The sequence below is a fragment of the Marmota flaviventris genome, chromosome 13, assembly GCF_047511675.1.
Source record: "Marmota flaviventris isolate mMarFla1 chromosome 13, mMarFla1.hap1, whole genome shotgun sequence".
Classification (NCBI taxonomy): domain Eukaryota; kingdom Metazoa; phylum Chordata; class Mammalia; order Rodentia; family Sciuridae; genus Marmota; species Marmota flaviventris.
In genome coordinates, this window is record NC_092510.1 from 102,357,475 (window position 1) to 102,376,691 (window position 19,217).

At 55.9% G+C, this 19,217-nt stretch overlaps 1 protein-coding gene and 1 long non-coding RNA gene across 2 annotated transcripts; one reads left to right on the top strand and one right to left on the bottom strand.

Annotated features, from left to right (window-relative positions):
- Positions 1 to 9,173: 9,173 nt before the first annotated feature.
- Positions 9,174 to 18,207, bottom strand: LOC114098013 (ficolin-1-like). The gene is made up of 11 exons (XM_027942100.2): positions 18,112 to 18,207; positions 17,623 to 17,752; positions 16,370 to 16,486; positions 15,098 to 15,211; positions 13,785 to 13,838; positions 13,453 to 13,488; positions 12,669 to 12,701; positions 12,145 to 12,272; positions 11,581 to 11,710; positions 10,713 to 10,847; positions 9,174 to 9,716 (listed from the first exon to the last, which is right to left on the bottom strand). The coding sequence occupies exons 3-11, from the start codon at positions 16,449 to 16,451 to the stop codon at positions 9,469 to 9,471; spliced, it is 960 nt and encodes a 319-aa protein (XP_027797901.2). The 5' UTR covers positions 16,452 to 16,486; positions 17,623 to 17,752; positions 18,112 to 18,207; the 3' UTR covers positions 9,174 to 9,468.
- Positions 16,691 to 19,022, top strand: LOC139701633 (uncharacterized). The gene is made up of 2 exons (XR_011704187.1): positions 16,691 to 16,925; positions 18,200 to 19,022. It is a non-coding gene; the product is annotated as an uncharacterized lncRNA (long non-coding RNA).
- The last annotated feature ends 195 nt before the right edge of the window (positions 19,023 to 19,217 follow it).

Sequence of the window (19,217 nt, forward strand, 5' to 3'; positions counted from 1 at the left end):
GAGATATGAATGGAAAGTACTGCCTCAAGGGATGGCTAACAGCCCAACTATGTGTCAAATTTATGTTAACAAAGCAATCCAGCCACTTTGAAATCAAAATCCTGAACTACAAATATTTCACTATATGGATGATGTATTATTAGCACATAAAGATAAAAACACATTGCTAGAATGTTATGCCACACTTACAAATTTATTAAAAAATTATAATCTAGAGATAGCAATAGATAAAGTACAATTAAATCTTCCAATTAATTATTTAGGAATTCTATTATCCTCAACCATGGTCTGTCCACCAAAAATTCAAATACGAGTACATCAACTCAAATCACTTAACGACTTTCAAAAGTTATTAGGAGACATAATTGTATAAGGCCTTATCTAGGCATACCAACAGGAGAGTTGGGACCTTTATTTGATATCCTAAAAGGTCCATCAGATCCAAATTCACCCCACATGTTAACTCCTGAAGAAAGAAAGGCATTAAAAATTATTGAAACATATATGGAATATATGCATTTTGATAGAATTGATATAAGTTTGCCTTTATTATTTATTGTACTACCAACAAAAAATATTCCTACAGGAGTATTTTGGCAAGAAGGTCCATTATTATGGATACATTTATCTTATTCTCCTAACACTATTCTTACTAGGTATCCTGAGGCTGTAGGACAATTAATACTCAAAGGAATAAAAGCAGCAAAGGGAGTGTTTGGAATTTCTCCCAATAAAATTATTACTCCATATACTATTAATCAAATTGATGAGTTAGCTAATGAGTTAAATACTTGGGCAATAATCATGTGCAAATCTAATGTTTCATTTGATAACCACTTACCATTTAATCCTTTGTTGTCTTTTTTGGTCTTCGCATCCTGTAGTTTTTCCAAAAATGACAAGAAAAACCCCTATCATGAATGCTCCAAATATATTCACTGATGGGTCAAATAATGGTACAGCAGCAGTAGTTACCCCTGATCAAACTTTTACATTTTTAGTACCCCAACAATCCGCTCAAAAGGTAGAGCTTAATGCAGTATTACAAGCTTTTGTGATGTTTAAAGATTCTGTATTTAATTTATTTTCCGATAGTCAGTATATAGTTAATGCTATAGTATCCCTTGAAGATGCTGGTAGGATTTCCCCTTCCTCTACTGTTTTCTCTTTGCTTTCCACTATACAAAGTCTAATCTGGGACAGAAAAGATCCATTCTTTATAGGACATATCAGGGCACATACAGGATTGCCTGGAGCCCTTAGTTTGGGCAATGATTTAGCAGATAAAACTACACATGACATATATATTTTCTCTACACTAAAAGAAGTTACAAATTTTCATAAAAGGTTCCATGTCAATGCTAATACTTTACAAAAGTGTTTTAAAATAACTAAGGAACAAGCTAGACAAATAATAAAACAATGTCAAAATTGTGTGACCTTTTTACCACAAGTTAATCTTGGAGTCAATCCTAGAGGACTGATACCTAACCATATTTGGCAGATGGACGTCACACACCTGCCAGAATTTGGAAAATTAAAATATTTGCATGTTACAGTTGATACTTCTTCCAGATTTTTGATGGGCTCCCTTCATGCCGGAGAGAAAACTAAAGATATTATAGCTCATTGCTTACAAAATTTTGCCACTGTGGGCGTTCCAAAACAGTTAAAAACAGATAATGGCCCTGGCTATACTTCTACCTCTTTTAAACAATTTTGCTCATCATTTGGCATTACTCATATAACAGGAATCCCATACAATCCACAGGGACAAGGCATAGTTGAAAAAGCTCATCAAACTATTAAAATGTACTTATTAAAGCACAAAGAGGGAATTGGAAAGGGGTATATGTCACCCAAAGATAAACTTAAAATAACCCTTTTTACTCTAAACTTTTTAAATTTGGATTCCTCAGGGCTTAGTGCTGCGGAAAGGCATATGTGTCCAAAAAATGTACATAAGCCCAAGGTACTTTGGAAGGATATTCTAACAGGACAATGGAAAGGTCCTGACCCAGTGATTGTCTGGAGTCGGGGTTCTGTTTGTGTGTTTCCACAGGGAGAACAGCAGCCGATTTGGATTCCAGAGAGACTAACCAAAGCGATTTCTACAGACCAAAAAGAAGATGATTTGACTCAAATCCATAACAGCTGATATCCAGAGCTCCAGCTTGGCTATTCTTACATCTGCGACAGTGGTTCTCCCACACCTGGAGGCTAATGAATAACGAACACCATTAAGGCCTACTTCAAATGTAAGAAACCTTGGGGCTTGCTTGTGGGAATACCTTCAGATCCATTATGCAAGTTACAGGAAAAATGATGGGATATCCAAAGAAGAGTCAAACCCAGGTGGTAACCAAGATGTCTTTTTTCAATATCTATTTTATTATTGCCTTTTCCCACATCATAAAGTTCTATTTTATTTTTTGAGCTCATACAGACCTAGGTTAATGTTTTTCTGATCAGTTTTATTTTTTGACTGTGGAGTTTTTAAACATTGCAATGGAGATTTCACCTGTGTAAAGCTACAAGGCCTTTACTATTGTCTTATGTGTTGTACGTTTGTGTGCACACTTGTGTTTTGTGTTGTATGTCTGTATGTGCGTATGTCCATATATCATATATGAGGAGCACTCATGAAGAAATGGATCTGTATTTTTTTTACTCACATGATTTGAATGGTTTGGTTTGAATTTGGTAAACAGCTGTTGAGGATTGTTTTAATATGTGAACAAATAGGGAGGTTGGCAGATCTGTTTGTTTACTTTCACCTTTCCTTTTCATTATATTTAATAATGCTGTTCAGGATAATGTAAATTGTTCAGAAAATTGTTTTCTTAGTACCTGTTGGAATGTTACATATTTTTTTTTTAGCCATCATTGCCAGAATTTCTATCTTCATCCCAGTGCCGGTGAAGACAAAGATAAAACCAAACTACAGCTTCTTCGATAGTTATGACAACAAACTGTATAAACTGATGCACCAATGAATAATGTAACTCAACAAGTAATGCTCAATCAAGGAGTTGGTTTACTTTGGGAGGAGATGGACATATTGATAGATTCCTTTGCTTTGAACTGCTTGCAGAACTTGCCTGGACTATGTATCACTTGTATGCATTGTAAACTGTCTGTTGGTGCAGCGAATTGTGGTAGTGCTGGGGTATCTTTGCTGATGGTGTCACCGGTGGTACAATTTTTCAAAGGAGCCGTCAATTGGCTTAGTGTCGTGGCATTTCTGTATCCTCCTCCCTTCTGCTAGTAATAGTCTGGAATTTGGGGGCCAGCAGAGGTGAGCAAATAACCTCACACCACCCCCCACTGGTGCATAGGCCTATCCACAAGTATGGCTGTATGCTGGACCGGTAGTCAGTGACGGGTAAGATCCAATTGCAGTGGTACCAACCTAAGACAGGAGGCTGACGCCTTGAGGTCAGCTCATCCAATGATGGGTAAAGGCCATTTGTAGTGTTGGACAGCCTGACAGGCACGGTCCCTAAGCCACACGTTTGGTGCTTGATTGAACGGAGCGGGGGAGATGCTGGGAGCCGTGGCCGAGTGGGAGTGATGCATGGCATTTTTGGTTGGGGGGTGACGCCAGCGGGCCATTGGGATGGTGATGGTTGTGTTGAAATGTGTGTTTGGTTGGATGTTGGACCCCTGCTGTCCGCCTCGGCCTGCTGCTTTAGAGCTCTCGCGGGGACTCCCGGAGAGTTCCCATTGGTTGGGGGGTGTGGTAGGAGGGATTTCCGGAGGAGGGATTTCCTGTTGGTGTGTTGTGTCCCGGGAGAAGGCCGCGTGGTGGCGTTCGCGGGAGTCTTGGAAAAGGAGTTTGTTCCTGCTGGAGTGGCTCGTGGTTTTGTGCCCAGCCGGACTGCGGCAATCCTGCCACTCAGGACTCCCACGATGATTTCTGGGAACACCCACAGGATGCCCAGCAGAGCACCACACCATCTGCAGGTGCCTGAAGTTGGGTGTCACAGTGGGTCAACTGAGAGGAGCCTCAGTGGCCCCAGTCACTGGCCGCAGAGAAGAAAACCCCAAACCTGGGTCCCCATCCTCGAGGTCAGGGAAGGCACACTGACTGGGTGTTACTGGCTCTTTCCCATTAAAAATGGCACAAGTTAGTTAGCAAGGAAAGATGCGGATGCACCACGTCTCACTGGTTCCTGGAGCATCTGTGGTGCGAAGTCCTCCCCGGGGCCCAGGGTGTGGATCATGCCCGGTAGGAGCTCCTGCTCTCACCAGGGGTGAGACATTCCCGTGGCATCAGGGAGGCCTCAGGAGCGGGACTCTAGGGGGGCACAGCTCGGGGCACAGCTGGGGACCTGTTTCTCCCAGGCTCAGCAGGGTTTCTCTGAATGCTGGGGAGGCACATTCCCTAGTTACATCCTCCCTGCCCTCGGGCCAGCGGGCCTCCAGACAGTGGCTCAGAGGGCAAGGCCACCTTCCAGCAGGCTCTCAGATGGCATCTGTGGGGAAGGACAGGACTCTCCAGGCCTGCTCTCTTCACGCTAGGAGCGTCCTGGCAACGTTGCCTTCTGCGCAAGGTGTCCTTGCTGCGGCTGTGAGGCAGAGAGGGCGCCGTGCGTTCTTGTCAACCTCTGTCCTCCTGTGGACGTGGGACAGTCACAGTTCTGAATGCCTTGTGGTTAGATGGGGCCGCACACTGGAGAGTCGATGAGGGAGGCCCACAGGGGCCAGGCCAGGGGTCTTCCAGGACTGGCCCAGAACCTCCCGCACCACGTCGGGGAGAACGCTGGCCCCTGCCAAGCGGCACTGCAGTGTGGGGTGGGGTCTATGGTTTTAGCAGCTGGCAGCCCTCAGGCCAACTCCTGCCGGTACCACAGGAGCCACCCTGGTGGCCTGGCCTGGCAGCCCCATGGCAGGTTGGAGGGCAGAGGTTCGAGTCTGATACAAGCGTTGCCTCTGACCCCACGTAGGTGGTGGCTGGACCGTCCACGTGGCTCAAGGGGAGAGCTTGGAGAGCAATTTGAAAGTGTGTGCTTATTTTTCTGGGTCCTCTGACGAGATGTTACAAGGAGAAGGAGAGCCCCGCAGTTTCCAGGGAGAGCAAGGACAAAGGGATCAAAGAGTCGGGGAGGCTGACCGGTGGCCGTGGAGAAGGCCCGGCATCTAGACGCCCCCGCTGCACAGAGCGGCCTGCGGGCGCCTCGAGGCGCGTCATTTATTTTTCTTTAAGTGTCTCAGCCTGTAGTAAAAATCCCTCCTGCCAGACCAGGGAAGTCGCCTGAGCTGACAGGCAGACGGGGTCGGTGAACTAGTGGGGACCTCAGGAAGACAGGCGGGGGAGCAGCGTGGCAGGAGGAGCCGGGTGCCTGCCCCTGCGGGGAGCCTGGCTCTGCTCACTGTGACCTGGACCTGGGCGGGAATGAGCTGCGCTGGCCTCCGACCCCGGCTGCGGAGGTGGCTTGCGAAGGGCGGCTGTCTTCAGGGAGAGGCCGCTCAGGCGAGGGCAGAGCTGGGAGCTTCCCACACCCTCTGGGCTCCCGGCCAGCGAGGCCTCCCACCCTGTTCTTTAGCTGCACTTGAGCTTCTCTGGTTGTCATTGTCACCATGACTCGTCAGCCTGAGGCATATGGGTGGGGGGCGGCTCAGGAGCCATTCCTGGAGCTTGCCCGAGGCTGGCGCCCCACCCCCACCACAGGATGTGGTGGAAGTCCAGGCAGGAAGCCAGCAGGACCAGGAACCATCCGAAATGCCTTCTGTCCCAAGGTGGCACCCAGGGCCCCAGAGTGCTGGGTCTTCAGTGGCGAGAAGGTGCTCTATGAAGAAATCGGGGTTGAAATGCAGGTCATCAAATCCCAGCGCTCGGCTCCATCCCCCGCAGACCCAGACTCCGTGTCCCAGTGGCTCCCGACAGACCCATGTCCCTTCAGCTGCATTTGGAGACCTACAGGCCTAGCCCACTCACTGCCACCTTAAGATGCCACAGGATGGTGTGGCCAGGGCAGCTGCTCCCAGCCCTGCAGACCTTCCTCTTCCCAGGGCAGCTGTGCCCTCATGAGAGCTGACCTTGACCTTGGGAGTGCTCTGTCACTCGAGTTTCCTGGGCTTGCAGCGAGGACACAGGAGTCAAGGACAAAACCACATTAGCAGGCGCAGCCCTCACTGCCCGTCCTATGTCTGGGCACTTGGCCCTGGGCCAGGCGCCAGCCTCCCATCACTAAGTGGGCAGAACAGAGAAGCCGTGGGCCTGCACACAGGGGACCTGCCTCTGTTGACCCTGTGGCCCAGCCTCTTCTGGGGGCTGTGCCCGTGGGGCTCTAAGGAAGCTCTTTACCCTGACTCCCTCGACCCTCTGTTCCCAGCACGGCCTTCTGCTCTACCAGGAGCTGTGCTGTGGCGGCTGGGGGTTGGGCTCATCGCTGGACCACGGGCACCCTGCGGGCCACACAGCTCCCTGGATTGGGCACACGTGTGACTCCAAATTTGAGTGCCCATCAGAGCCACCTGGGGAGACCAAAAATGCTGTCATGGGCCCTCCTGGGTCCTGGGAGACCCAACTTTCAGGGGAAATAGCTGGAATCTGATGTTTTAGAAAACTTTCTGGGGATTCCGATGGTGACCATGGTGAGAACCACTGTCAGCATGTCCAGCAGGCAGAGTGATGGCCAGGCCTTCTCCCACCCCCCAGCCACGTGTCCAGGGCCCCTGCTATTCCTCAGAGTCCAGGGAGGAAGATGCACCATAAGAAAGCTCACGTAGGAACAGGTGGCAGTGTTTGTCACCTGACCCTCTGCGGAGCAGACCTTCTGGGAATCGGTGTTTAGAAGTGTAAGAATCTAGTCTAGAAATGCAATGAACCCAACGTCTCTCAGATTCCAAAGCAGGCTATAAAAGCACCAAGATTTACAAGTCCAATCATAAGACTAAGTCAATTAGTTAGCTCCATATTTCAGTCGGACTTATGAGACCTTTTTCATGATAGGCCAAATTCCTTATGCATTATAAGATTATGAAATACCAAGCCCATCTAGACTCCTAAATATAAAAGATGTGATTCTGTGGCCTTAATGGGACGTTGCTGTCCCTGGGGATAGGGGGACCTCTCCCTGCAGTCACTGACTCAGGGACACTGGATGCCAGGGAAAGACGTCGGTGTCACTCCTATCCCTGGATCTGATCATCTCTGTTTCTTTAAAAATGATTCAGACCATTTTAAAAGATGTCCCCGGCAGCTCCTGTGCTGAGGGCTTGGTCAGGGCTGGCTGGATCGGAGGGCTCTGACCCTGGACTCGTCCTGTGTGCAGTCATCCCCGGGGGCTGGAGGGCCTGCTGTAGGTGGCAGCTTGGGGGAAGCAGGTCACTTCCTGCTGGGCCGTCCTCTCCCCAGCCCCTGGCTCTCTGCTCCCCAGCTGCCGTGAGCTGGGCAGCTCCCTCTGCTGTGCCCTTCTGCTGAGATGTCTCTGCCCTGGACCAGCCGACCCAGGCCTGACCTCTGAACCCTGAGTCAGGGGAAGCCGCCTCCTCTCGGGAGTTGGGGCTGCAGCCGGGAAAGCCGAGTCACACGGGGTGTCGAGGGGTGCAGCTGCCTCCTTGCGTTGCGTGGAGAAGGTCGAAGGGGTCCCCACAGGCCTTACCCAGAGTCCTCCTGAGTGGCCTTGGGGTTGCTCCAGCTCAGGGCTCCTGTGTGCGCACTCAGTGACACTTCCAGGCCACAGAGGGGATCCGTCTGGGAGCGACGGTGTGTGTCTGCTGCCCCTAACTGCATACCCCGATATTTCCTGATTTAGTGCCTCCACCGTGATGCGACCAGCAGTATAAAAGTCCCCGAGTCCCTACACTGGGCACTGAGGGTCTTTCTCACTCAGGGGCTGCGGAGGGAGGAGCAGCACTTGTTTTGGTTATGAGCTGCGTCTACCCAGTAAGTAATCAGGAGGAGGACCTTTTATAGGAATGTTGGCCGCCGGCTTCAGCACAGCTTCTGTTCAGACCTCCTCCCGTCCTGTGCAGGGTGCTGGGAACCCAGGGCCTCCAACGAGGCCTTGCTCTGCCATGGAGGAGCACCCCGCCCTGCTAGGCATGTTTTACTGAGCTTCCAGATATACCTCTCTCACTCCCCGAGGAGCCAGCCCTCTCCACCCACCCACCACAAGTAGCTCGGCAAGACCTTGGTGGGCTCCTGACCTACAGAACCTCAGGTCACCAGATGCTGCTGTTTTAAGGCACTAACTGCGTGGTGACCCGTGGAAGCTGGGCTGAGAGTCTAGACACAGGCCTGTTGCAGAGGTCCCGTTCCCCGGGCCCTTCCTTTCCTCTCTGAACGTCTTTGGTAAGCAGAGTCCTGGACTTGACATGGCCACCCCTCCTTCCCTAGCCTTCACCCTTCCTCAGTCCTATAGAGAAATTTCTCCCTGGCTGAGACAGGGAGACCCCACCCACCATCTCCCAGGATGTCTGCTCAGCTCAACTGAGTTAGGCCCATGGTCCCAGGAGGAGCTGGGCACTGGGCAGGGCAGGCCAGCTCTGGAGATGGCTCCGTCAGCTCCCGGGGGCTGCCATTATCGGACGCAGACGCTGGGGTCCCTTGGCCCATCGACAATGGAAGGCTCCCACTAAGTTCCGCTCCTTTTATGAGAGCTTCCAAGTTCCAAAGTGTCCTTAAAGGTGAGTGAGGGGCCATGAGTCAAGAGGGGGCTCAGGAGGGAGAAATGGGGTCACCCCACCAGGGGACAGAGCTTGGCACTGGAGGTGGCAAGCTGGGAATATGCTCTTAAGCTTTGGGACCAGGGAGGTCGTCTGCTAAAAGGGCTTCCTGACCGCTCCTGACCTACTGAGCTCCTAGAGCCCCGTTCCAGGGCCCAGATGTGGGAAGGGCTGGAAGCCCTGCCACTCGAGAACCAGGAGTCGGCTCTGCGGCCTTCTGGGCACAAAAGCCTCCTCAGAGTGGTTCGTCCAGTGAGGTCGTGGTGTGGGCTCAAGGGCCAGGCCAAGGGCTCCGCAGGCCGTGGGGAGAGGGGAGGCGGGAGGCCGTGTGGCCCTGTAGCTGGGACCAGGTGAAGGTTTGTGACTTCGATGCAGACACTGGGGTCCCTTGGCCCAGTGACAATGGAAATGAAACCTAGTCAGGCAGGGAAGTGGACACGCAGGCAGGACTTCTGCGGGGACGCCCCTTAGGAAGGGAGACTCCGTTCAGGCGGGTGTCAGGGTGGCTCTCTGGTGAGCGAAGGGGCTGCTTTATTGGTCACGTGTAGGGGCGGGCGGGCTGGTTGGTCAGGGGCACCCAGTGGAGCCCCGGGCTAAAGGGGAGTCCGCAGCTGTTCTCAGGGTGCAACAGCACCCGACGTCAGCGGGGCAGAGCCCACTCTGGCTGGGGGCTCAGCCAGGCCCCTGGGTCTGCTGTCTGTCTGTGAGCCAAGGGCCTGTGTGGGCTTGCCCTCGCCCCTGTGTCCTGGTCTCACTGTCCCCACCTGCACAGGTGGGAGAGGCCTGTGGGAACTAGGTGGGCCGCACCTTCATCTCCGACATCTGGTAGCTGTAATTGTACCCCTTCCCCGTCTTCCAGTTGACGCCGTTGGCAAAGGTCTCGTGGTGACCCTTGAGGTAGAGGCCATTTAGGTTGGACAGGTGGCATTGAGAGTGCCACCAGGCTCCACGATACTTCTCCACACAGTTGAAAGGGCTGATGTCATTGTCCTGGTCCTTGGTGGAGAAGAACATGTTGTTGTGATACGTCAGAGAATCACCTGCGCGGGGGAAAACGTGGGTTCTGTGGTGCTGGAAGCCTCCCTAGGTCCTCCCCGGCCCTGCCTCCTGCTCCCAGCCTGACCCTCACCTGAGCACACATGCTGAGGCCCAGGAGGATGCCCGGCCTGCCCAGGCTTGGGGAGGAGGAAACCGCAGGTAGGTCCCCCCGTCCCTGCAATCTCGGCCTCCCTCCTGCACCCGCTGCCTGCTCCCCGCAGGGCTGCCCAGGACCATCAGAGCTGTCCCCCCTCCTGCGCCTCTCCCATGGACTTCTCCCCCACCTGCCTGGTGGTCCCCAGGGAGGCACAGCACAGCCCCCACATGGACGCACCCTGCTCCATGCTGGGCGGTGGCACCTCTGGCTCCTACCGGGGGCACTTCACCCACTAAGCCTTACCCCCTGCAGAAGGCAGTCTGCTCCCTGCCCGCGGCCCTCCCGGGGGTCTCAGCTGACAGTGAGCCTGCGGAGCAGCCACGGACCCAGGCTGCGGGCATGGAGATTCCCCAGGCCATCCAGCACTGGGTCCCGTGCAGCCAAGTTGGCTTCATGCACAGCCATCTCCAGAGGCCGCAGGGGGCTCCATGCACTGGGAACCCTCCAAACAGGTGCTCTGTGGGACATGCCACCCAGAGTCCTGTGGCCAGAGTCCCTTTGAAAAGGATGTCCCAGGGACATGTTTGGGAAGCAGGGATCCCAGGACCTATGGGAAATGACTGTTCTCTTCTGGGGTTCACCTGTGACAATGGCAGTCACTCAGGCCCCCTCCCCATGGAGTGGACATGGCCCTGGAGTGTCAGCTGACTGCATCCTAGGCCCCACACTCCATAAGGACATGGGTCTGGGCATCTGCTTTTGCAGGTGGGAAAACCAGGTTGAGTGGTGGCCCTCAGCCGGGTCCCCAGGGGAGACAGGGTGGTGGTGGTGGCCCTCAGCCGGGTCCTCCCCACTCCCACTCCACTCTCAGCCTCAGCCCAGGCCCCAGGCGGACGCTCACCAGCACTGCCTCCAACAAAGGCTCCTAGGGTGAGCTTGTACTTCTCTGCCTCCCCCGCCACCCTGAACGAGCTGTACTTGGCAAAGTCACGGTTGCCCTCAAAGTCCACCAGGTCCACCCGGAGCTCGCTGGTTCCTGTGGGGACGGTCTGGTCTTAGCCCTCGAGATCTTTATGCCACCAGTCACGAGAGGTCCCTATGTGGGGCAATGAGCGGCCAACGTCTGGACTGGGCAGTCAGAGGAAGCTGTCTTGGGCATGTCTGAGGACCCGGGGCCATGGGGGACCTGGAGTGGCCCCTGGCTCCTAAGCAGCCTCCCACCCCCACGGGTCGTGCTGAAAGGCCACGTGGGCCCTGCCCTGGGAGGGCACCGGGGCTGTGTGGGCAGGGGCTCTTGCAAGGACCTGGGGCACTTGTGTGGACACTTCCCCATGACCACGGGGCAGAGGGCAGGAGAAAGGGGCCTGGCTTCTTTCATTTGGCCACAGGGCAGTCAGGATGTGGATCAGAGCGGGTGGGAGAGCTGTGCTGCTTGGGGGCTGTCGGGCCACTGTCCTGGAGGCCACTGTCCCACAGGACAGACAGCAGGGGACACAAAGCCTGTCCCCAACCTCACTGTCCTTGTACCCCTTGATCTGGGGTTCTCAGATGCCAGTGGCCCACAATGGACAAGTGCCACCTGTGTCTTGTGTTCTGGGAGACCCCAACAGGGGGCACACGGCCTGGAATGTCACAGCTGAGCCCTGCCTGTGACCACACTGGACACCTGGGGTCATGGGGCTCTGGGCTTCTGCCCTGGAAGCCCTGGTCTGAGGGCGGGTCCTTTCTGTCCAGCCCATGGCCACCCTCGCCCAGCGCTGCCTGCCTACCCTGGGCGGTCAGGACCTGGATGTTGTCATTGCCCAGCCAGAACTCCCCCAGCTGACTGCCGAAGCCCTGCTTGTACGCGGCCCAATCCCGATAGAAGTCCACAGAGCCGTCGAGCCTCCTCTGGAAGACCTGCAGAGCAGCAGGGGACGCGAGGGGAGGCCAGGCTGACTGCCACAGTGCAGGGACCCCGGCCTCAAATGGGAGCAGGGACTGATAGTTCTCAGAGCAGCAGGCTGGAGCCCCGGGCATGCCGCGAGGTCTCATTGCAGATAACCCATGATGGAGGAAATGGAGGCTCAGAGAGGGTAGGCAGCAAGCTCAAAGTCACACAGCAGGAGGGTAGTGGGCTTCCTTGGGATCTCCCCCTATCGCCTGGGCTTTTACCCACAGGGGTCACCTCCCCGTCACTTCTCAGTCTCTGTCCCCAGTGAAGGAAGGGGCCGGAAGGCACCAAGGGAAGGAAATGGACTCCCACAGGGTCTGTTCTCCCACCAGCTGCAGAGCCTGGCCTCTGAGATTCTTAGGCCACTGCTTCTGCCTGAGGACCCCAGCGGCCGACTCACAGTCCATCCCCCACCGTCAGTGTGCATGTCACACAGCACAGTCAGGGGCTGGCAGCTGGACAGGTAGATGGTGTACCAGCCGCTCAGAAAGTGGCCTTGAGTGAGCAGCTCCTTACAGGTCCGAGGTCCTGGGAAGAGAACCAGGGGATCAAGTGGGATGGGGCCTGGGCGGGTGGGGGTGGGGTCCAGGAGGGGAGGCAGGGACGGCAGGCGTCCGCAAGGGCAGAGGAAGACTCCTATGCCAGGGACAGAGAAGCTCCCCAGGTCGCCCAGCTGTGCTGGCCTGGCCAGCCTCCTGACTGCCCCCTCCAGGACCACCCAGCCTCCTCCCCGAGCCTCCTGGCCCCTGGGGTACATCGCAAGGTCTTCCCGAGGTTGCCGTGGAGCGAGTCGTCCAGCCACAGCTGCCATGCGCTCGGGTCATCAAGGGAGTGAAGTGTCCGCTCTGTCCTGGGACTGTGGCTGTGTGTCTGCAGCTGGCCCGGGGCTGCTGGGCTCAGGCACAGGGCGGGTGGTGTGGTCACCTGTGGCACATGACTGAGGGTGCCCAGCGACTCCTGTTTGGGGAGAGGGACACTGGCCATCGGTGTGAAGCCACCGTCCCTGTCCCCTTCAGCTCCAATTGCTCCAGGAACACAGCAGAGTCTTTTCAGGACCGGCCAATCCAGCCCTGGCCAGTGGTCACTAGATCTGGCTTCTGTGGAGCACGTGGCCCCACTGCTGCTTTCCTCGGTGGCCTGGTGACAAGCACCCTCCCTCTTCAGCCATTTCTTTGGGCCCCCATCAAAGAGCAGGGTGAGCTGGGTCCAGCCCGGTCCATCCCGTCTGCCCACACTGCACCGACTGTCCTGTCCTCGGGAGGGACGGCCGGCTGGGCTGGTGTCCCCGGCATTGGGACTCGGCTCTGTGTCCTCATCTTGCAGCATTTAGTTGTAGACAGAGCACATGACTATGTCTTAGAGTTTAGTAATTTTGCTTTTCCTGATTTTATAATTTTTTTAAAAAGTAAGTGAGCATAAACAGGACAAGAGTTAAAAGCACTCAAACGTTCAAGTTCACACAACAGCACCATCTTCATCTTGCCAATCGCTTAGGCTGACTGTGGCAGACCCCGGGTGCCGGCAGCGGGCACTGGGAGGACCAACCGTGTCCGGGCCCCTGCCACCCTTCTGCTCCTTGATTGGACAAGGGGAATGTGGGTGGAGGCCCTCACCCACCCCCGGGGAGGCCGTGGGGCAGCTGAGGCCCGGGAGCCCTGCCTTTTCCTGCCCTGGACAGAACCCGCGGGCACCCGGGGCTGAGGCTCACCTCTCTCTCCTGGCATCCCCTTCTCCCCGCGGTCTCCTGGAGACAGGCAGAGCATGAGATGCCGATGCTGGGAGCCCCCAGGCCCACGGAGCGGGAGTAGCTGCCTGGGCACCGCGCAAGGGCAGGCGATGCTTGGGGAGGTTGGTGGAGGGCAGCGGTCAGCTGGGCAAATCCAGCCTCTGGCCCGGGGCAGCTCCCAGTCGTGGTCCTGCAGGGACTGCGGGGCTAAGGTGCTGGTGGGGCAGGCGGGCCCTCATCTTGCCTCTACCCCACCCCATCTTCCAGGCAGACGGAGGTCCTCTCAGCCCCACTCAGCTTGATCACCCTGTCACCTTTGGGTCCAGGTGGTCCTGCTTTCCCAGGGGCTCCGGAGGTGCCTCGCTCTCCTGCAGATTCCAAACACACCAGGGAAAGAAATGCCACCTCGACAGTTCTACCTGAGATCGACGCCCCGGCAACGAGCCTCGACCGACCCTCCCCACAGCCCAGCGGTCCTCTGGACGGTCAGCTGGGGCTCAGCCTGGCAAAAGCTGCGAAGAACACTACTGAAGCCCACTGTTGCTGACCACGAGCTGGGGCCCCAGACAGGGCCTTCATCTGGCTCACAGTTGCTCTTGGGGTGCAACCTGGGTCCCACCCTCTGTAGATACAGAACCTGGGGCCACACAGGCCGCACAGAGCTGGGCTGTCCAGTGAAGCCTCAGTCCTGGGACAAGAACTGTACCCTCAGAGATCCTCAAACTAGGGGTCACCGCACAGAGAAGGGCAGGCCTCTCCCACAGTGTCCCATGTAGGAGGATGTGGCTCTGGGTCGCGCCCAATGCCCTGGACACAGTGGAGATGGTGACACAATCACACAGCCCTTCATGGGTGTTCTGACCAGAGGAGCCACCACAAGGCCTCCAGACCAGTGCTACCAGCATGTGTGGGTCCATCTCGGACAGCGTCACACACAGGGTCTGACTGGGGCTGCCCACTCAGACCTCAGGCCTGGACACCCAGAGACTGTATGGGTCAAGCTTGGTCATCCACGGTGGTCCCGTCCCCACTCAGTGTTGCCAGGCACCTCCTTGAACACCTCCAGGCTTGGGGAGCTCAGCAAGGCAGCTCCCCGCTGAGCGTCCTGCGCCAGGCTGGGGCAGCGAGGCCCCCGCACAGCGTCTGCACCTGCGCTGGCTTGGAAGGCACTGCCCGGTGACAAGGGCTCGGACTGCAGCTTGAAGCTGGGACCCTGCTGTGCCCTGAAGCGGCCCTGGGTTGGCCGCTGCGCCACTCTCACTGGGGTATGAGCTCAGAAAGGACCCCCGATTTTGTCATCTAAGATGGGCTGAGAAGGAAGTGGACCCTGATCTTCAGGTGGGGACATGGAGGTGCAGGGATCGGGAAGTCTCGCCGAAGCCGAGTGAACCTGATAAGGATCCCGGCCTGGAAGCCGACCTGCTGAGACACTCAAACCTCACGAGGCGCCTGGGGGGAGCCACTCCTGCAGCGTTTTCAGAACCCAGTGGCACCCGGGCAGTCAGCTTCGCCACTCACCCTAGCAGGGGCCAAGGCCAGGGTCGCCCAACCTGGCACCCAATGTCAGCAGAGCTAGAGTCGGTGCCCCTCTGCCCACACTGCCAGCCACCCACCGGCCGGCACTCACCTCTCTCTCCCTTGGTGCCAGCCTCTCCCTTGGGCCCTGAGAGGCCGGGCAGCCCGGGGCAGCCCCGGAGAATGGTGAGTTTGTCGGAGCCCTCCAGACCCACCAGCTTCACCTCTGCAGAAGAGCACAGGGTCGGGCAGGGTCGTCAGCTTGGCCTGAGGTGCCTGGACTCAAGGGCACCTGTCACCTCAGTGACGTCAGACGGCTGCTGCCAGTCTACCTGCTCAGCCAGAGGGCTGGCCTGGAGGCGAGCTCCCCTCCCACGGGGAAGTGGTGTGTCCTCGCTCAGGCTGGAGGCGAGGCAGAGGAACTCAGGGACAGCCCAGCTCCCCAGGGCTGTGTGTTATGGGGCTGGTCACAGCCCGAGAGCTTGCTTTCCTGGGCACCAAGGAGGATGAGCGTAGGGTGTGGCGTGGTCAGAGGGAAGAGTGCAAATAGAAGAGTGGTCACTGCCAGACTCGGGGAGGCTGGGAAACTGCAGATGGTAAAGAGTGATCAGCATTTCTAAGAAACAGGGAACTGGGTCAAGGGGACACTTTCTCTCCGGACCTCGGGAACTGAGCATGGGTGGGGAGGGGTCTCCTAGGTCTCTGGGGAGGGGGCACATCTGACCCAAGGACACAGAGCACAGCTGGAACCAGAGATAGTTTTCTTTGAAAAATATTGTTGTTGATTAGAAAGCAAATATGTCCTAGGAGGACATCTGATCCACGGGACCAGGGCTGTGCCTGGACATGGCAGTGGCCAGCTGGGCGGTATTCCTTCTGTCCTTCCAGCCTCCTCCCACTGGAGCAGGCTGCAGGCCACTGTTCTCACTTCTCCATCACACGCTATGTGTGGAGGAGGCTGCTCTGTCCTCAGGAATGACCTCCCCTGGGGGTAAGAGTGGTGATTGAGGCTCTTGGCCCCCAGCCCTGCCCAGCTCCGACCGGGACCCCTGCTCTCCCTACAGACTCCTTGAGGAAGGGGGCAGCCCCAGGATGAGGGAGTCTCAGGTGCCTCCCTGCCAAGAAGTAGGCAAAGTCCAGGGCCCTTCCTGCCGTCTCAGCACCACAGTCAAGCACTCCACAGGCTGCGCCCCCTGGAAGCGGCCTGCCCGCTGCCCCTCGACCTTGGGCATGCCACTCAGGGTCTCCGTACCTCCAGCACCTTGTCCAAGGAGGAAGTCAAGCTTCAAGTCTTTGTAAGAAGATGTGTGTAGAGGGACACTAGGTAGGTGGGCAATGAGTGGGTGGTCACCACTGGCAGGACCAGAGAGTGAGTCTGGCTCACCTGGACAGGTGTCTTCAGCCTGGACCGTCGGGTCTTTGACGTACAGCAACAAGACGAGCAGGACAGTGAGCCCTGGGGCCATGGCGACTCTGCTCAGCTCCGGTCCTCCTCTGTGACCTGGCAGAGGCCCCAGGTTTTATAGGCGGGGGCCGCCCTGGCCTGGGCTAGTTTCCCAACTCCCCAGGGCTCACCCACTTCCTACGTGCCTGGGGCTCACAGCAGGAGTTATGAAATTAGGTCAAAGGATGAGTCCTTCCAGCCAGGTCCCAACTGGGAAGCAAGCTGCCCACCTGACAGGGCTCCCTTCCCCTACAAGGACACCCTGTTCCCAGAGAACTCCCAGGGTCCCCTCTGCTGGAAGGGCTTGTGGGCAGCTCCAGACCGCTCCACGGTTTGTGCAGGGAGAGGAGCAGGCCGCTCTCATGGCCAGAGCTACTCGACACGCTGGGATGGAGCCAGACTCCAGCAGGAGCCAACTCAGGGCTCAGCGTGTCCCCAGGCTTCCTGTGTTGGGGTGCATCAGAAGGGACACCTGAGTCCACCGTGCAGTTCAGAGGTGAGGCTTTGGCAGGAAGTCGGATCAGGTAGTCATTTGGGTGGGGCCCAGGGGTGAGTCTAAGGGCTTTCTAAAAAGATGGAGAGTCCAGACCTGAAAGCACGCATGTACATGCACACACACACTCACACACACACTCACGCACACACACTCACAAACACGCACTCACACACACACTCACATACACACTCACACTCACACACTCACACTCACACACTCACAAACACGCACTCACACACACACTCACATACACTCACACTCACACACTCACAAACACGCACTCACACACACACTCACATACACACACACACACTCACACACTCTCACACACACACACTCACACACACACACTCACACACACACTCACACATACTCACACACACACTCACACACACTCTCACACACACACACACTCACACACACCCCCACACACAAACACACACTCACACACACACACACACACTCACACACACTCACACACACACTCACACACACAGAGTCACACATGTCCCTGTCTCTTGCCAAGTGATGCTCAGGGCCCGAAGCAGGCATCAGCAGGGCTGGGCTGTGCCTCAGTGGCACGTTTCAGGCCCCGAGTTCCAGCCCAGCATCAAACACACAACTGTCACCAAATGTGCCCCCGGGTCTTGTGCCTCCAGAACAATGCGCCAAACAAACCTTTTCCTCTGTGACTCACCCCCTCTGTGCTGTTGGGATCCCAGCCACACAAGACGGACGGACGGACGGGTGGCGTTCCAGTTGGGTCAGTGAGGGTTGGATCAGTGACTTCTGCAATGGCCGTCTAGGTGTTGGGGCCACCTGTCCCACTGAAGATGACCAGACAGAACATTAAAAGATGTGCTTGGGGGCACAGACCAGCCCGCCCAGCCCCAGGAGCCACACAAACCCCGGCGACATGGGCCAGTTTGGAGGCCTCTCTGCCGTGAGGTTTGCCGGTCACTAAAAGACAGCTGGGGGCTGGGCAGTCACCCCAACAATATAGGGCACAGGTCAGGCCTAGGCCTGCAGAGGGCATGGACTTGGTCTCGGGACACAGGAGGGCTGCTCCCTAGGACTTGGGGTGCGTGGACAGCAGCCAGTCCTCTTGGGGACTGCCAGCTGCTTTTGAGACAGCAAGGTGTCCCAGGGAAAAACTCCACTCCTGGAGTGACCTTCAGGTCCTTACAGGGTGGTGGTGTCCTCAGGCTCCCGGGGAAACCGCAGGCTTCCTGAATGTCGGTGCTGCTGTTGGCTTTTCTTTCTTTTCATACCAGGACGTGATTGAATGAAGCAGTTCATGAGGAGGAGAAGCAACGCATCCCACGACCGCGGGGGACAGATGGGAAGCAGATCCGCAGGTGCTATGGGGACTGTCTGGGACGTGGCAAAGCAGCCACCCTCCGAGGAGGCTTGTGGCCGCCTCCTGAGGAGACAGCACATCCCGGGAGGCTGGGAGAGGTGGACAGAGCTGCCCTCCTCAGAAGACACGACTGACCCGTAGGCGGTTCCAGGGATTCCAGGAATCAGCTGTCAGGATGAGCAGTTTACAAAACCCAAAGGTGCTTCTAAAACAAGTCACAAGGAATTAAAAAGGGAGCAGTTGGAAATTTGCAGCACAGCCCTGAAGTCAAAGAGCTGAGACTGGAACTAGAGCGCCCTTCATCCTCTGTGCAGGAAGCTTTCAAACAGGGACCAGGAGACCTAAGACCGGACACAGGAAGTCCAGCCCACAGTCACGGGCAGTCCACGTGGCCTGGTGCTGATGACCTGAAGATTCACTGCATTATCAGTTAAATCCCCACTTTCTGGTGATGCTGGACAAGAAGAATTTAGCACATACGTGAAGGCAAGATGGCCTTGCTCAGGAGCAAGGGGCAGACGGCTCCACTCAATGCAGAGCTCGCTACAGATCTGCAGGGATGGGACCACGGCCCTGGCGCAGGCACACGCAGGCCCACGGAGCCCAGCAAGGGGCCCAGAAACAAGTCCAGGCGTGTTCTGACCTTTGGCTTAACAACAGCAGTGGCTGTGCCGAGAAATGGGGAAAGAATTAACTCTAACACATTCCAGGAACGAAGGGACCTTCCTATGAGAAAACGAGAAGTCAAGAAGTCAACTTGACTTTCATCATACAAAAAAACAAAACAAGAGGAAAAAAAAATCGATGTTGGGGGAATTACAAACCCCAATGTGGAGGTAGAAACAGGAGCTTTAGATCAAATTATAAGCTATCAAATAACTTCACAGGTATTTTATTCAGGACAGAAAATCACTAACCACAAAGGGAAAGTT

Excerpts from the sequence above, each read along its gene's own strand:
- LOC114098013 (XM_027942100.2), bottom strand. The coding sequence starts at position 16,451 with ATGGCCCCAGGGCTCACTGTCCTGCTCGTCTTGTTGCTGTACGTCAAA. Across the intron at positions 15,212-16,369 it reads GGCTGAAGACACCTGTCCAG|AGGTGAAGCTGGTGGGTCTG; the intron begins GTGAGCCAGACT and ends GCTCTTCTGCAG. Across the intron at positions 12,702-13,452 it reads GGGGATGCCAGGAGAGAGAG|GAGTCGCTGGGCACCCTCAG; the intron begins GTGAGCCTCAGC and ends CTCCCCAAACAG.